The following is a 17048-nucleotide window of genomic DNA, read 5'->3' as shown; positions in this document are numbered from 1 at the left end:
AAATACATACGGAAAGAGAATTGGCTAGGAGTTATTACTCATTTAAATGAACCAAAAGGGATATAGTAAACTGTAAACATGTTCACGTTAGAATAACCATCTTTTATTAAGCAACAAATTATTTACAATGAACAAAACAAAGTAAACAACTCAATGAAATTAACCAATGTCCACCACTACGATGGGGCGTTTGATTTAGCAAAATCAGAAATCTCAGGGGAAAATCAGAAAAAAAACACTCAACATTGAGAGGACCAAACAAATAAATAAAATAGATAATACAATTTCAATGACCCCTCTGTGTGTTTCTTTCTTCATCTTTTCGCATCTCTCTCACTCTTAGCTGTATGTGGTGTTTAAATGTTTTGTTCAGTAATACAAGACGAGATGACGGTCGCAGGAAGAACAAGAGTACTTGCGTTTGACCTTGAAACAGAGTGGCAAGAAACAGAACAACCACTTCGTCTCTATATCCACCGCCGATACTTTTCCACCGCAGTATGGACACGTCCCCGGTGCTTGTTGCCTACCAAGTTCCGTCTTCTCTTCATGATACACAAATTCCAAACACATTTTTGCCTCTTTCGTTGTTTACTTCAATTCGTAGACGCTCCTTTGTGTCTTATCTTTATAATGTTTCTAGCTAGGCTAGCTTGTCTTGGTAAGTTATGTGAGAAAAATCTAGAATTGTGGAGAAGAAGAAGAAGAAACGAAAAGGATTTTGTATTACCAAGAAAGGAAATAAAAACTATTTCAAGTGTACTAAGATGTGTTTTCCTCTCACAAGGACTTGGTGTAGGGTTTAGCAATACAACGACAATGAATTTATAGACGATGGAAGGGTGATGGCGTGGCATACTCTCTAACGATACATATATTAAATATATCTTTTTCATTTTTTTTTTTTAAAGAAAAAATCTTAGATAGAATCTTGAGAAACCAAGTCTATACGGTGTAGAAACCAAGTTTATAAAGTGTAGAAACTATCTGATGATGATAGATACATATGTGACAGGTTTCACGATACATAAATCATATAGTTCCAAACCTAAAAACTAGGAATGGAAGAAATTTTAAGTCGACAAGAAGATGGGAACAAAAACTTTCTTAACAGAGAAGTTTATCTCATCTTAGGTTTCATAAGAAATGAAACTAAACCGGATTTAAGACTGGTCTCATAACATCAGAATTTAACAAACTCAAGGTTGATTCCGAAATCAGTTTGCCGTAGAAACTATAGTAAAAATGGTTACATAAAAAAAAAAGAAACATCATTCACATACATTTACAGACCACGTTGTTAACTTCGAAATTGCTTCTCAATACGATAAAGTTTCCTGAGACAACTAAAACTAATTGCTAAATTCTACAATACAAGGGCTCAATGGAGAGTGTACCATTAGCTTCACATATCATTATCTTCTGTACAAGTACTTGGCTAGTGGAAAGCTGAGACTTCTCGCAGCCTGTAAACCATATTAGAGGAAACACACACAAAAATTGGTGCATCAGCATTGTTTTTGTATTACCCCCCTGCTATATGACTCAAAAATTGGAAACAAAGTGTGTGTTACCTTCAGTGCCAGATCTTCAGAGACCATAGAGCGGTACCTAATAGATCCTTCTAACGGGCAGCTTCCACTTTTGATCAAAAAGTTTGCATCACAAAGACTTGACACTTGCAGCAGAATATCAGACATCAGGTTGTTATTTTCTTTGTCGTAACCCGTTGGATCTTCGTCTTCTTCTTCTTCCTCTTCACCAAATGATGAATCTCCCACAGAGGCAATACATTGGAATATCGCCAATAGTCTTTCCAGTGGAAAGCTTCCAGGCCCTTTCATGACTGCTTCCTGCTCTGCCATTTCCTTTTTTTCCATCGATTTCTCAGAGGCCCTGAGGAGGAACCATTGTGAAGGATATATCAGGAACACACATCACCATTACAATTACATACTTTTACTAGACTTGTTATTAAACTCAGTGAATCAAATCATTTATCTATTAAGCTATATGTCAAAAGAGAAATGATGACACTGATTTTGACAACTTACTTCCGCTTTCTTTTACGATTATCCATGCCCCCTGTGGAGTCAAACATGGATGCGTCTAGCGTTGCAGGGTTTCTTGAAGCGAGAAATGCCGCAATAAGAAGAAACTTTGCTGAAACAGACATATGGAAGTCCAATGTTTCAAGTTCTTCACGGTTTTCAGAACTGTAGCTGGCTTTCTGTCTTCTCTCGCCTCTGGTGTCACCATCATGAGGGTGACTCGAGACCCTGAATATCTCATTTAAACAGGGAGCAATAAGCGGTTTAAGATGGCTATACAGCCTTCTCTTCATATCTTCATTGGGTGAAATTCCTAAATCATCAAGTGGTTCACAATACTTTCTGAACAATGATGAGAAGGTAGTAGACAGTTCCTCAAGTCTCCTGGTGACCCTACAGAATGGTTTCAACACAACACTGTTTTGACACCAAAAACTACATCAGTAAACAATATAAGTAAAGGATAGAGAAAGCTAGTAGGGAGGCAAGGTTGCACTATCGCCTTACTCGAGGAATGCAGCGTACAATTTCCGGTTAGCTTGATTTCTCAAGAAAATTTGACGAAGATCCTCTTCAGAGTACTCAGGAAAATAAAGAGGTAGAGGGTCTGTGTATCCCATGTTTGAGTAATACACATCAGGTGGCAATCCGCTGATAAGTATAATACCAAGTTGAGGCATCTTCAAAACATTATACAAACTGAAAAGAAACTGCAGGATCATAGAGCCTTTGTCCCAGTCTCTGATAAGATCCACATTATCAAATATTAAGTACACCATCTTCCCCATAGGTTTCCCATCCGACTTATCTGGTCTTGAAGTTCCAGAACCAGACTCAAGAGACTCTATCACATTACCAAGGGCTTCACGAAGCAAGTTGACAAAATCAGATGGTTTGTCACAACGTTTAGCACTAGAATACCCATTTGAAGAACACTTCCTATGCAGCAACAACTGATTCAGAATCGACTCAAACAAGATACGGGGACTGTAACATGTACGACAGCTTGAGTAAACAAAGGGACGACTGAGATGCCTGAGCACCTGAAGAACAACACTGGTTTTTCCAGTAGAAGCACTTCCATAGATCATTACTGGAAGAGTAGGGCAATCCAACGGACCCATAAGACGAATAAGGTCTAAAATCTGAGAGCGCCTGCCAGGAAAGTTAGATAGAACCGCATCCACCGTGATTGATTCATCCCCAAAAGTAAGATCATCAACGGTTGGTTGGTGGGATTCATTAGGTTCTGCGTTCTCAACAGTTACAGAAGATGACGACCTGGTGCTTCTTCGAGTGGCTTTCGAACTCTCCTCTCTCGGCATGTTTTAAAAACCTGTGTCCAAAATGTCAGAAAGAAACAAGACATTGGTAGGTGATAGATAAACTAGAACAGTTACACAAATGTGAGTGATACCATCTCAATGTGATACAATTAAGCATCAAAAAATAAATGTGAGTGATACCATCTCAATGTGATACAAATTGATCATTCAACTCAATTAAGCTCCAAGACTACATACATAGAATCAATTTTAAGAATTGAAAATTGAAAACCCAATTACATTATATGGCTATACCAAACCAACTTCACAGCATATAATAAAAAGATGCTTAATGATCTGACTTCAACCAATTCTGTAAAAGATAAACACAAGCATAATAAACATCATAAATCCCCAATTCTGGACTGCAAACCCTAAAGTAGATACCTTTCACTCAATACAACAAAGAATGGGAACCGAAGAGCAGGATAAAAGAACAAGTGAGGGCATAAATAGATAATGAGACACTAACCAGCGATGTAAAAAGACGAACTTTGGTTGGATTCTTTTAACTAGAAACTTCCTCCTAGGAATCCCGAAACTGGTGAACCTAAAAAGCTCTTTCTACAAGGTTTTCCTTTTCCTCAGAGTCTTAACTCGAGAGAGAGAGAGAGAGTGCGGAGACCGTTGCTTCGTAATTAGGTCAGAAGAGATACACAGCAAAATCAACGCCCCAAGGAGAGAGAGAGAGAGCAAGATTGGGAGATACACAGTGTGATTACCCTCGTCACTCGTCAGAACCTTAACCGACGTCGTTCACGATTCTAGTTGCAAAACATAAGCGACACCGTTTAGCGATCTAAGTTCCAAACTTACGTGTTGACTCGTTCTCCCGCTACCTCCCACAAACGCTGCATTTGCGGGTGGTAGCGGTTGCTAGCAATTGGAACCAATCACACAAACCGCTTTCAATCATTCCTAATCGTTTTTAACCGCTCCAAACCACTGAATTCCAAAAGCTGCTTCCCGCAAGCATTTGTGGTTGCGGGCAATTGCGGTTGGATTTTTTTTTTTTTGTAAAAAAACTTTAAAAAAATCAATGATAATGAATTTTTTTTTGTTATATTTTCTATCTAACCATTTTACTCATTAAAGATGGGAGAAAATGAAGTACGGATACGATTGCAGAGATTATAAAATAAACAATTAGAAGAAAATAATATTCCAATTAACAATAACCCGAAAAACTTGATGTAAATTTAATGGCACATCGCACATAAGTTCAAAAAAATCTAAATAAATATAATATTTCATCAGAAATTTAAGAAAATAAGATTATTTGTAAAAAATATTAAAACAAATCACCAATGACTCTTCTCAACTCTCACTTAACCATTCCTACCGATGCATCTACTGACCCACGATCTAAAAGAAAAGAGAAAAGATCTACAATCTAAAGCATATGTTTTGTCATTTATCAAATTACTTGCTTAAATTTTTGGTGAAAAGCCAAATGCATAAAGGAATAAGTATTTCAATATGAATTTTTTTTGAATAATTATTATTTTAATAAATTTTAATTATAAATCAAGTTTAATAAAATTTTTGGTATTTTTAAACATTTATATATTAGATATCACATTTATTATGTTCCAACCGCTATTGCACCCGCTGGTCAACCAGTCGTAAACCTCCCGCAAATGCACCAATTTTAAACTGTTAAACCAGTCGTTCAAAACGCTTAATAATGCTTGAAACCGCAATCGTCCGCTTCCACAATCTTCCGCAACCGCAACCGCAACGTTTGAATCAGTCAGACCCTTAAACGACACCGTTTAGCCACTTAAGTTCCAATCTGAAACGACACGTTTGATCTCTTTGGATGAACTTATATACTTTATTTTTAACTTGGGAGACATAAACTCTTCGAGAGAATGAATATAGAATAAGATATATAATTATTTACTTATTATCAAACATACAATCACAAAACTTGCAAACCATAAATTTTACGCAAAGATAGTAAACAGAACAAAAAAATTACATCTGGTAATAAATTACCAACCACATTCTTTCCTCCTTGTTTCTTTTAATGAAAACGCAACACAATATACGTACTTCTTTAATTTGAGCCATATATCGCTGTATCTTCTTTGAGTTGCGTCCTTTGAGATAACAACATAAATTCCTAGTAAACTTATGTTTATGTCAAACTTGTTTTTACTTGCATGGAACAAGGTAACATGTTACCTTGAATGAATTCAAGTTCCAGTAAGAACTGTTGCCTTCCACCGTCGGGATCCTTGTAAGTTTTCTTTGGCCTGTAGATATGTGAATTAAACAACTAAAGAGTAGATTGAAACATATGAAAGAGTACAGAAGAGGAAGAAGATGAACCCACGGGGATGGAATCTCTGATGTATCATCATCAATCTCCTCGGGAGAAACAGTGAACCTAAATCAACCAAAAACAAGAATCGAATTTTGGATTTCTCAAGCGGAATCAGAAAAAGCTTCACACACCCACATTAGATCGACTGAGAGAACAGACAGAGAGGAGGACTATTTATGGTGGTTCTGATTTCTGAATTTAAGTTTGGGTTATCCACCAAAGTACTAAACCGGTTCTGATTAAAATTGAAAATACAAACCTTATTTTCTTGCGCATCGTTGCTTTGCTAAGATCATAAGGCTTCTTTTGCTAAAATTGTGCCTCCACCAAGACCTAAAACTGTGCCTCCACCAAAGGCTTGTTCCACTTATCCGCTCATACTTTCCATCTCCATTGACCTAAATAAGAACAAGTTTAAGTAAGTAAAATCGCTGATGTAGTTGCAAACAAAAACCATAGTTATATAATCCAGATTCTCTGTATGTCCTCGAGAAACAATCTACAATACCTCTGTACACAAAACTATTGCTGAAGCGACTTAGACTCATCACCTAAATCCTGCAAGCGTTGTGCACTAAAACAAGAAAAAATTAACAAGCTTATGTCATGAGAGAAATATGCATATCATATAGGTCATCCAATACCATAGATACCATTCAATATGACCTCTCCAGAAAAGCATATAATAAAGAGAAATGTTGAACAATCAAAAGCTTAACCCATCTATTGATTTACAAGCAATCAAAATACTAAAACTTTGAAACCGAATCTGAACCATATCCATCGCAAAGAGAGTAAATCAGTCTCGAGATCTAATCATTCATCTAAACACAAAAAGGTACAAATCACAGAGAAGAACAAGAAAAAACATACAAATACGAACCTGGAGCTTAAGTAGTTGAAAGAAAGTTGAAAAAGTGGATGACTTTGTTGTTAAGGTAGCTTGAAATCTCGCAAACTCGGATTTGGATGGAGAAAGATAATAAGAGAAGGAAGCAAATAAAAATTGAGGTAGAGGGAGACATAACAATTCGTGTTAATCACTTTTTTGCCGAGATATGACATCGGAATGGACGCGAAATGAGGCCACCGACGAGCTTCACGGTGGAGTCTATGGTGGACTCAAAAAGACCTAGATTTCAATTTGGCGAAGAAAAATTTTCTGATGTTTTGTTCGTCTCGTCGTACAGAGAAGGGATAAGGTTTTATTTTTGCTGTAAACGTGGCATTTAAATTTTTTGGTTCTGTTGACAAAAAAAAAAATTGGATCTGAAACGCGCTTAAACGAAAATTTTCATCTAAGTAATAGCGGAATAAACGATTTTAGGTTCTCGCTTAACGAATTTTTATCTTAGCGTTTATCTAGTGCTATTATATAGTAATTAAAAAAAAAGTCTATTTTTCATAGCAGTTAGAGAAAATGAGCTATAATCTACTGCTATCAATGTGGACTTTTCTTGTAGTGACAGTAGCATGAAAAAATTGTTGATAGTAACGAGACTCATTACATGTTTCCTGGTCAATGCATAAGTCTATTAACAACATGGAACTGAATAGCTCAATTACCTTCTGATCTTGTGTTGTGTATTCGAACAAATTAATGTGGGTCTAATAAACAAGAACAAGCGTATTAATAGCTCCTTAATGTATATATACTCACGTTGTTCGTGAGATCATGAAAGTAACGAAAAAGAAGAAGTAGACGGGTTACACTAGTTACATTCAAGGAATGGAGAGGCAAAACGATACCTCAATTTTACCTGAACTCAAAATGACTTGAACTATCTTCTTAGCAATGTATGTGGTGGTGTCACTGTCACATCAAAAATAACTAAGAATTTACAGAAATTATAGAATATATATTTCCATTTATTGAGTATGATTTACGAAATACGGTTTTGATAAATTTCATTCATAAGATAAAAGCTTTATTATAATAAATAGAAAGTGGGATTCGGTTTAGAGATAGGAAAAAGTATATAGTTTGAACAGTTCAATTATAATATAACTCGAGTAGTGTCGTAGGACAATAGAGAGCTTTTTTCTAAACTATAATATCTTCAACTTCTTTACATGAATAAATGACATTATATAAAAGAGTCCACTAATTGGGATACACATATTTTGTTATTGTAAAAAATATTTAAAAAACGGGAGAAAGTTGCCATTTCCGCCGTCTGATACCAATATTGTCACTTAAGTATTATAACACTTTGGTCCAAATAATTTAAATGAAACTTTTGAGTTTCTTCAATTAACAATAAGATTAGATACACAAAAAGTTGGGGTTGGGTTGTAGTGGACAGGAATATGTGCCTCCATGTTTAATGAAAATCGAAACCTAGTTAATAAATTAGTATAAAAATATAAATTATTTCGTTCTTATCTATTTTAGTCACACTAATTTCTCGATGATCATAGATATTTCCTGTAGAATTAAACAGTATTAATCTCAATCAAACAGTTTGTACAGTATTTAACTATATTTTACTCATAAATATATATATATATATATATATATATGATAAATCTATCACTGAATCCACTATAAAGTTCAAATACTTCACATGCTGATACTACAACACTACACAGTCTACACTAGTCTCTGTTTTTTTACGGCACAACACTACCATAGTCTTTTTTTATTGTTGCCCCACTACAATCTTACCAGTTACCACATAGATAGATGTAAAGGGAGTGCTCATGTCTGAAGTTGTTATAGTGCAACGCATGAAAGGTCTACAAGGCCTATAAAACTAAAACTAAAATTAATTAGTTGAAATGCTAATCATTGATATGACAATTGGTTTGCCTAACACATACATACTTAATAATGATTTTATAGGTATATATTATCCATTAGTATATGCCAGTAACAATTAGTATTGGAGGATTACATGGGCATGCAAATGCAAAGGTGTCTTAGTGTCATAATTACTAGATATATGTAGACATACGAATATTGGGCCAACACTGTCTTGAGCCACTCTTTGGCAATTGGCATAATGACCTTTCCACTACAAAATGACAAATGATATATTTAGTTCACATGATCGAAAGCTTATTAATCCCTTCAAATAACTTTAAATGTAATTTTTTACTCAAAATAATCAGTTGAATTGCTATTAAAGATTTTTTTTTTCTTGTTACATTATCTAAATGTGACAAAATATTGTAGACCAAAAATCAGAAAGAAAAAAGAAGTTCGTAAAACCTGTAATAACCAGTTTAAAAATTGATCTATAACATCGATCATGACAGTAATCACTGCAGTAACACCATTCATTTTTTAATACTACAAAGATTACCGTTGAAGCTAATGCAACCATATGATAAGGAACTATGTTTTGGGGAAAGATCATAGTTCTAATACTAATCTCTGATTTAAAAGTTGGCATCAAACTAAAGAAGACAGTCTAAAGAAGAAAAGAATATTGTTGCTCAAATCTAATACATCAAACGATGTACATTAGACCGACGATTTATAAGAATATATGTAAAACCCATGTTTTCAAAATCCCCCTACCACCGATTACACCCCGTAAAATCGCTAGGCTCATCCTCTCCGCCTCGATTAATGACTAATCTCCGCCTATCATCAATTGTCCGATTATGCCTGTCTAATCCGATTATTTTCCGCTTAATTTTGTGTATACCGATTATTTTTAGAACTAAATATAAATCTGACATATATATTTTTGTTATTTCGAAATTTAAATTAAGAGTTTATGATATTTTACAATAACTAATTTATGAAAATTTTATAAAAATCATAATTTTAAAGACAATACTATAGTTTATATATTTCTTTTAACATAAACAGAATTATACATATATATTTAGTATAATATATTTTAATTTTATTACTAATTTAATAAAATAACCCTAAAACTAGTCTCCGATTAATCTCCGTTTAATCTCCGATTTTTTTGCTAGGCGCTAGCCCACCCCAACCGCCCGACTAGCGCCTCGCTATTTCTAAAACAGGGTGTAAAACTAATAATAAATAACATAGAAAAATTTCTTAAATCTAGACGAAAAGATAATGGAATGAAAAGGTGATAACACTATTCCTAAAAAAAGCAATACAAAAAGCACATTCTATCATGAAGCGAGGCAACTTATGTTTACACAAAGAACAATGCGGTCAAGTTCCACTTTTCTTGGGTCATAATTAATTTCTTCTTTCCTCTTCTTGAAAAGCAAAAATATAATAATAACAAAACAAGTGATTTATATATATGATTCTAATAGAAATTTAAAAAAAAAAAAAGAGAGAGAGAAATAAAAAGCCGAAGCTAATCAACAAAGGAAACTTGGATTCTCTTGGGTAGACAAGTACCCATGAATCCTTCTTCTTCCTCCTCGTATACCTCCTCCCCTTGGTCAATCATATCTATACCCCCCAAACATAGGTTAATTACACTTATGCCCTCTTTCCCGCCGTTTTTGACCGTTACTAAACCCGTTTGAAAAACCTCTTTCACCCATTCCTCAAACAAACCGTTTGCAAAAAACCCACACCCTTTGTAGAACCTCTCTATCAGCTCCGCATCGACTGTAAACCCGAATCTCTCTTCTCGTTGCCCTAGGATCTCCTCGCACGAGTCTTTGATCTTCGTTACAAAGAACTTAGTTATATCTTCGTTTGACAAAACTGTGAAATCAAACCGGTTTTGGATCGAGTCTAGAAAACGTTCTTCAAACCCTCTTGAGATTTGAGTGGCCGTTTTAGCTTCTTCTTCGTCTTCTTCATCGGCGTCAACTCTTAAGTTGAGGTCGAGAGCATTGGATTCGAACTTCAACTGCCGAGAGAACTCTTTCTTCATGTTGCTTATGTCGCAAGCAACATTGCTTTCCTCGTCCTCTTCTTCGACTCTCGGATTCTTCTTCTTCTTAATCATCGTCGGTGCAGCATCAGATTCTGGCTTCCTCTTGTGATTAACCAAACCAGAACTCGATTTGTTACACTTCAACACCATTGGTATGACAAATCGTTCATTCTCTACATATTCATCATCTTCTCTTGTCAATAGGAAGATGCGTTGGCTCTTCTTTCCATGAAAACCATCCAAATCTCCAGACCTTCCAGCCTCAAAGCGATCAACGAGGAGCTTCATGAATTGTGCATCCGCTAAATCAACTCGTTCTATCAAAACAAGAACCTTTCCCCCCTCCTTTAACGCGTTCTCGAGCTCCCCGCACGCTTCACTTGCCTTGAATGTTCTCAGATTGATCTTCAGCATATTTTCGAGTGAACCAAAGAGAGAAGTTGTCATTGTGATAGCCAATCTTCTCTTAGCAGTCACGTCGTTCCCCGAAACTAGGATCCAAGTATCACTCTTCTTACTCCTCTTAACAGATTCTTCCATGGCTTCAACGATTGAAGGAAGAACTTCCTTTTGCCATGGAATGTTCTCATGAAGCTTTTCCGATAATTTGCTCATTCTAATCGCTTTCTCTGGTTCTTCTTCATCCGAGTTTTCTGAATCAGATGGAAATGGAGAATGACCAAGTGCAAGAGTGATCTTGGTTTCTACACCTTCATCATTGTTAGTACTCTTGAATCCATCCAAACTTAATTCATCGTTTTTCTTTAGTCTTTCTTGATGGTTACTTCCAAAACTAAACTCAATAGTACATGAGTTTTGTCGCCTGAATTTAGCAACCGAACTAGATGCACGTGAGTTTTGCTTCAGACCCGAGTCCACAAAAGAACCTTGTAAAACAGAGAGGCTCTGTTCCGCCTTCCAACCGTAGCCTTGAGTATTCATACCGGGTTTCTTGTGGTGAAGAGCTTGACAAAACCGGTTCCATTTCTTCCTTAGTCTATTCAATTCATCCTGAAACTTTAACCCACAAAAAAAAAATGGTTTTAAGTAACCGTAGAAACGTTGATAACAAAACAAAGACCATTCATATATCAAAAAAAAAAAAATAGTACCTTTTGGTTAATGTTGTTGTTGTCCCCATGAGGTTGCAGCCAAGGCGGTAAAATTTTATGCTGAGCTGATATAAAAGCCTTTGCTTCTTTTTCATAGTTAAAAGCACATTCTCCGCAGAAATTGAGTTTATCTTCTTCCTCTTCTGCTCCTTCTTCTTCTTCTTCCTTAACTCTAAATGGCTTCATCTCCATCACTTGAGAAGCCATCTCAGAACTGTGACCACTGAAATGTTAAGAAAAAGAAAAAGAAAAAAGACCATTAAAAACTTAGTATTGACCACGAGTACTTAAGTTTATTCTTTCTTTTTTTTTAAAACAAAAATTGTGATTAATGAATTTAAAATAATTATAAGAAAAGGAGACAAACCTGGAAGCATGGAGGGTTAGTGAAAGTCCTCCTGAAGGAATAGAAACAGCTTGAAGAGCCCACTGAACATCAAGTGGAGGTTGCTTCATTTGACATCTCATGTATGTTTGGTAAGAAGCTGTCCCCAAAAGCCAAACTTTAGCTCCTGAGTTGCTATAATCATAAACCAATCTCCCTATCTCTTCCACTAGATGATCAGCCGCGCTGTAATTAGAAGAAGATGTGCTGTTACCGCCGCTCCACACAGCCCAATCCAGATCTCCAAGACAAACAATGACACCTTTACCACCCCAAGATGTGAAAGAATCAATTTTTCTCTTCAGTTCCCTAACTTGTCCCTCTATATCCTCCTTCTTCATGAAATTTAAGCCAACTTGTGAAAAATGAAACTTGATGAAATGGGTTTGTTTCAAGTCATCTGGAACTTCTCCTCTCTCGATTCTACCCATGAGTTTTGCGACCACTCCTTCTGTTAGAGACACAGAGTCTCCAACTATGACAGTGTTCCTCTTCTTGTTGTTCTTCTTTCCTAGAAGCACTTCGATGACCGGGTTCGCGTCTTCTCTTACAGGAAAAGCTTGATCTGGAGTAAAGGTCTTTCCTTTAGGGAAATGGAAGAAAGGGTTTTGCTCAAAGGAGTGATGATTGGACAAATGCGCATGCCAGATTTTGCTAGGGTTAGGGCTTAAAGTCCCTCCTCCTTGATTGTTTTCACTAGAAGAAGGAGAGCAAGGGGAAGAGAAGACACCAACAGAGGAAGAAGAGCCGTAGAAAACAGGGGAAACAACAGAGGAGTCATCCTCTATGTTACTCTTCACGGAAACACTAGACAACCCAGCTTCTCTCATCACTCTACTCACACTAGGATCATCAAGAATCGACACAACGAGCTGCTCGAGCTCGACTTTAACCGCCAAGAACGGTTGGTTCTGCTGGCTCTGCTGTTGCTCCACACACCCTCTCCTCTGATGCGCTTGTGCTCTCTTCAGAGCCGCGACGAGTGCGTTGGAGAGCGAAGGCTGGGTCTGAAACAGAGGGTTGGGGTTGGTGGGAAGCCTGTTGAGAGCAACGTTGAAACAGAGCTCGAGAGCTCGACAATGGAGAGAAGGGTGAGCCATTTGGCGACCGAGGGCTGTGAAAGGATTTGACTTGAGACATGCCCTTCGGAAAAGATTGGATCTTGACGAAGTCAAAAGTGTTGAAGCGACGTGAAGAGGAGTGACCTGAGAATGGCCTCTCCTTCTTGCTAAGGTTAGAGATTGCTTCAAAACTGAAGCAGCCTCTGGTGTTAGTGTCTGGTGCACGGTATAAGCCCCTGTACGCATCACAAAACCACCCACCTTTAACCCTAAGCCCCTCTGAAGAATCTATCTCTCTTTGCTATGAAATTGGAATTTAATTTTATCTCTACCCAATACGTAACAAAAGGTTAAGACTTTGAAGTTTCTGAAACTCAAAAGGAAGAAAAAGTAACAGAGGAAGCAAACTTAGTTGATAATAAAGATATGTTGAGTCTGAGAGAAGTACCGAAGAGATGAGGACAGACAGAGCAAGTTATGAATTTATATTGTTGGGTTGAATTTATATTTTTTAAGTTATTTAAATTAAAAAAATCATTATTTTTTTTTTAATGGTTTGTTGTTTTATATATAATAAATAAATATTCTCCTTTTGCTTTCGTCTTTTGAATAGTAAGGCAGCTTTCTGAAGCTTTTTTGAATTTCCCACTTCCTTCAAGCTTCGTTTCCCTCCACAGGTTCATCAAGTTAAAATGTGTGTCGAACTATATTATATTTCATCTTTATACACATATATACATATGATATATTGAGGGCCGGCTTAATAATAGCTGAGGCCCGGTTCAATTTTTTAATGTTTCGTTACACTTTTTAATTTATACAATTATACAATAGACATTGAAATAACTGTATGATATAATTTAGGGCACTCTAAAAGTTTTTTTTGCTTCCGTTTATCAAAATACTTTGCCATGAAACAGTTGATATTTTTTCGATTAACATCGTAGTACTATCTTGAAGACTATGAACTATCTCACTTGATTGTTTTCTTGTATTTGTTTTTAATTTCCCAAAACTTAGGCATGAAGCCGGTTTAAAATTAAAGTACATACGTACAGAAGAAACACAGCATTATACGGAAAGATAAACTTCAACAATATTCACATCTATCTGCTTTCTTGAAGAAGTTACGTTGGTGACTTATATATATCATCTTCTCTAAATTTTCCATCAGCTATCTGATATTTGTAGTGATAATGGGAAAAGGATGTATATGAGGGTCTGAAACCAGTGTACAAATAGATATCAGCTATCAATTGGCATCTTTGCGCCTCCCTTCGAACTCAGCTCTAGAAAATTTCATATTACATATAGATATTAAATATATACTCCAAACTCTCTTGTAATCTATAACATAGATTTTTTTTTTTTTTTTTTTTTTTTTGCTAAAGAACATAGTTTGAATTATATATCTAGATTTAGATAGGTTTCTTTTTACATTGCAGCGAAATGTCCAATATACATATGAGCTTATCTATAGAAGACATGCTCCTCTGGTTCATACAAGCACCGGCACCGATCGTTTATACAATATATAATAGTATTGATATGCATGCATGGTGTTTGCCTTGTGCATACGGATCTTGTGAGGATTTATTCGGATCCGGTTAAAACATATTTAATTAGTCATATAAGACGACTGTAACAAGTTACAAGTTCTAATTATGTGAAATACATTTTTAGCCTGGTCAGCTAAATTAACTAGGACGAATTGATCAACATGCATGATTGGTCTAGGACATGAATGGTCCTCTATGTATATATCCATTAATTGAAACTCAATATTGGTCTAGGACATGGATGATCCCAAAACGTACATGTTGTATTGTTTCAAGTTAGAATGTGTTCAGAAAATTATGTGATGACCACATTGAAATAGTGCTTTTTCATAATGAGAACGATCCGGCAATTGAATCTCTGGTCCATATTCTTTTTAAATATTCTAAATTAATAAATTTTGGTAATATTTAAGGAGTCGTCATCACAAAGCTAATTAAACTTGAGAAAGAGAACAATCAAAACTTTTCCAGAAAATATCAATGCTCAACCAAATGAGCTATCCAACGACATTAAATCTTAATATTTCCTCTTTTGAGCTACTTAATAGTTGTTAATGTATAATAAATTTTCTTTTTATGTAGGGAATAGTTAAAGGAACGAGTCATATTTTATCTTTTGCTTAGTCTCTCTCAAATCTCGATCTTCCTAATACTATAGAACTCAAAGAGAATAACCACATAGAAAAGCAAAAGTTATTAATAAAGAGACGTCAAAGTAAATTTGCAATATATATAATTTTTTTTTTTTGCAATATTTATAACAAACATAGAAATTTTATAAAAAGGGATGTGCGTCACTGTCTTTGAGGCTGATCTTTGAAGAGAGACAGAATTTCATTCTTCAAGTCTTCAAAAAAAGCAACAATCTGTCTCCTATCTTTCAATTTTCAAAGCACTACTCTCTCTCTATCTATCTATCTATCTATCTCTCTCTCCTTATATATATATCGATCCATATGGAATCTTTCATAATTCAGTTAACCCTGTTAGGTTTTATCTGGTTAGAACATCTGAGTATGGCAAGTCTCTACAATAATTGATAAAAGTTTTGGCTTAAGACTTCGCCGGTCAAAGTTATAGCTCGTGAATCAAGAAGTGTAATGGACACTTTTAGTGGGTTTTATAACATTACTATACATAAAGAAAATTCAAAACATTATATTTTTCAACTTTCAACTGAGTGGGTTTTCATTTTGTTTTCTTTGGTTTTTTCCAATTATTTTTAAAATATGTTAAGATTCTGTGTGTTTTGCCAAATAAACTTATAGCTGTACTTAGTTACCTAAACATTTTGTTGAAATGACAAATTTCACGATTTTATCGGAACTGCGACTTGCAGTACTTCTATATAACTTTTTATTAACGACGTCAGAGAATGATTGAGTGTTTATTGCGATTTTGTATGTATGTGTGATTAAAAACCTATATATAATTGCAGAATCATTGTGCCATTATGGATTACCTATAAATACCGTAACATTTGGAACCCTAAGTAGTATATATTATTCGATTGCACATTTGCATGCATTCCCTTTGTAGATTTGATATGAAACTACTTCGGCTTAATAATTCATCTACTTTTGAATTTGCAATACACACACATATATATAGTATATTCTTCTATTATTCAAGCCATACAATAATCCAATATCTAATGCTAATAGAAAAGATTGGTGGTCCTCACTGGTGCGCCATTGCAATGGTGTCAGGATGAGAAAAAAACATTGCATGTTATGTAGAATTTCAAGCTTTATTGTGTGACGCAGTTAAGTTACCAAAGACTTTTGATCATTCATGGTACTCGAATTATTGCCACCTTTTTTTTTTTATCAGTGATCAATTATTTTTACACAACATGTTTACGTATCTCATAATCATTATGTCTGCTCCGTCTCCCATACCAAATCATCTAATCATGTTTAATTAAAGTATTTCAAATGTTCAGTACACAATACTAATTATACAAACAGTGCTTTTTCTTAGTGGATTTTTTTACAGATGTACGTAATACGCCCTCTTATTAGTGTACATCCTTTTAATTTGTTACCATGCGATCGAGTCTTATACATATTTATGAATCAACTAAGACATCCATGCGATCGAGTCTTATACATATTTATGAATCAACTAAGACATAGTATGAGTTAAAAGTGGATTAGACCGATGAAGTGAAGTATCCTGACATTATCCAGATGCTTGTTCGTTGTTGTTACTAGGCGAATATACTCATTCATATTTTATCGCAATTGAAATAGATGTTCTTTAGAACGGTAATAATGATCTTTCATAGCAAAATTTAGATTAATAGTACATCAGAATGTGTACAATCGATGAATTTTATGTTGGTCGCTAATTTTGGTTGAAGCACTTTTTTATGTTGAAGGCTGGAGC

General features: G+C 35.3%; 3 protein-coding genes and 1 long non-coding RNA gene across 6 annotated transcripts; all 4 read right to left on the bottom strand.

Annotated features, from left to right (window-relative positions):
• Positions 1 to 224: 224 nt before the first annotated feature.
• LOC104721870 (uncharacterized) lies at positions 225 to 724 on the bottom strand. Its single transcript, XM_010439944.3, has one exon. The coding sequence runs from the start codon at positions 571 to 573 to the stop codon at positions 370 to 372; it is 204 nt and encodes a 67-aa protein (XP_010438246.1). The 5' UTR covers positions 574 to 724; the 3' UTR covers positions 225 to 369.
• A 465-nt stretch (positions 725 to 1189) lies between these two features.
• Positions 1190 to 4169, bottom strand: LOC104721869 (origin of replication complex subunit 5). The gene is made up of 5 exons (XM_010439941.3): positions 3849 to 4169; positions 2559 to 3387; positions 2055 to 2468; positions 1575 to 1896; positions 1190 to 1466 (listed from the first exon to the last, which is right to left on the bottom strand). The coding sequence occupies exons 2-5, from the start codon at positions 3374 to 3376 to the stop codon at positions 1416 to 1418; spliced, it is 1605 nt and encodes a 534-aa protein (XP_010438243.1). The 5' UTR covers positions 3377 to 3387; positions 3849 to 4169; the 3' UTR covers positions 1190 to 1415.
• A 1408-nt stretch (positions 4170 to 5577) lies between these two features.
• Positions 5578 to 7170, bottom strand: LOC104721868 (uncharacterized). 3 transcript variants are annotated; one of them, XR_757091.2, is made up of 4 exons: positions 6217 to 7170; positions 5968 to 6106; positions 5718 to 5771; positions 5578 to 5637 (listed from the first exon to the last, which is right to left on the bottom strand). It is a non-coding gene; the product is annotated as an uncharacterized LOC104721868 (long non-coding RNA). The 3 variants fall into 3 exon arrangements; XR_015573017.1 differs by having other exon boundaries at positions 5718 to 6106; positions 6217 to 6282; positions 6592 to 7170; XR_015573016.1 differs by having other exon boundaries at positions 5718 to 6106.
• A 2696-nt stretch (positions 7171 to 9866) lies between these two features.
• Positions 9867 to 13591, bottom strand: LOC104721867 (protein SMAX1-LIKE 4). Its single transcript, XM_010439940.3, has 3 exons — positions 12020 to 13591; positions 11653 to 11875; positions 9867 to 11557 (listed from the first exon to the last, which is right to left on the bottom strand). The coding sequence occupies exons 1-3, from the start codon at positions 13342 to 13344 to the stop codon at positions 10007 to 10009; spliced, it is 3099 nt and encodes a 1032-aa protein (XP_010438242.1). The 5' UTR covers positions 13345 to 13591; the 3' UTR covers positions 9867 to 10006.
• Positions 13592 to 17048: the final 3457 nt, after the last annotated feature.

The sequence above is a fragment of the Camelina sativa genome, chromosome 11, assembly GCF_030686135.1.
Source record: "Camelina sativa cultivar CO46 ecotype springtype chromosome 11, ASM3068613v1".
Classification (NCBI taxonomy): domain Eukaryota; kingdom Viridiplantae; phylum Streptophyta; class Magnoliopsida; order Brassicales; family Brassicaceae; genus Camelina; species Camelina sativa.
Note: the sequence above shows the minus strand (reverse complement) of the source record. Positions and strands in the feature narration are given on the sequence as shown.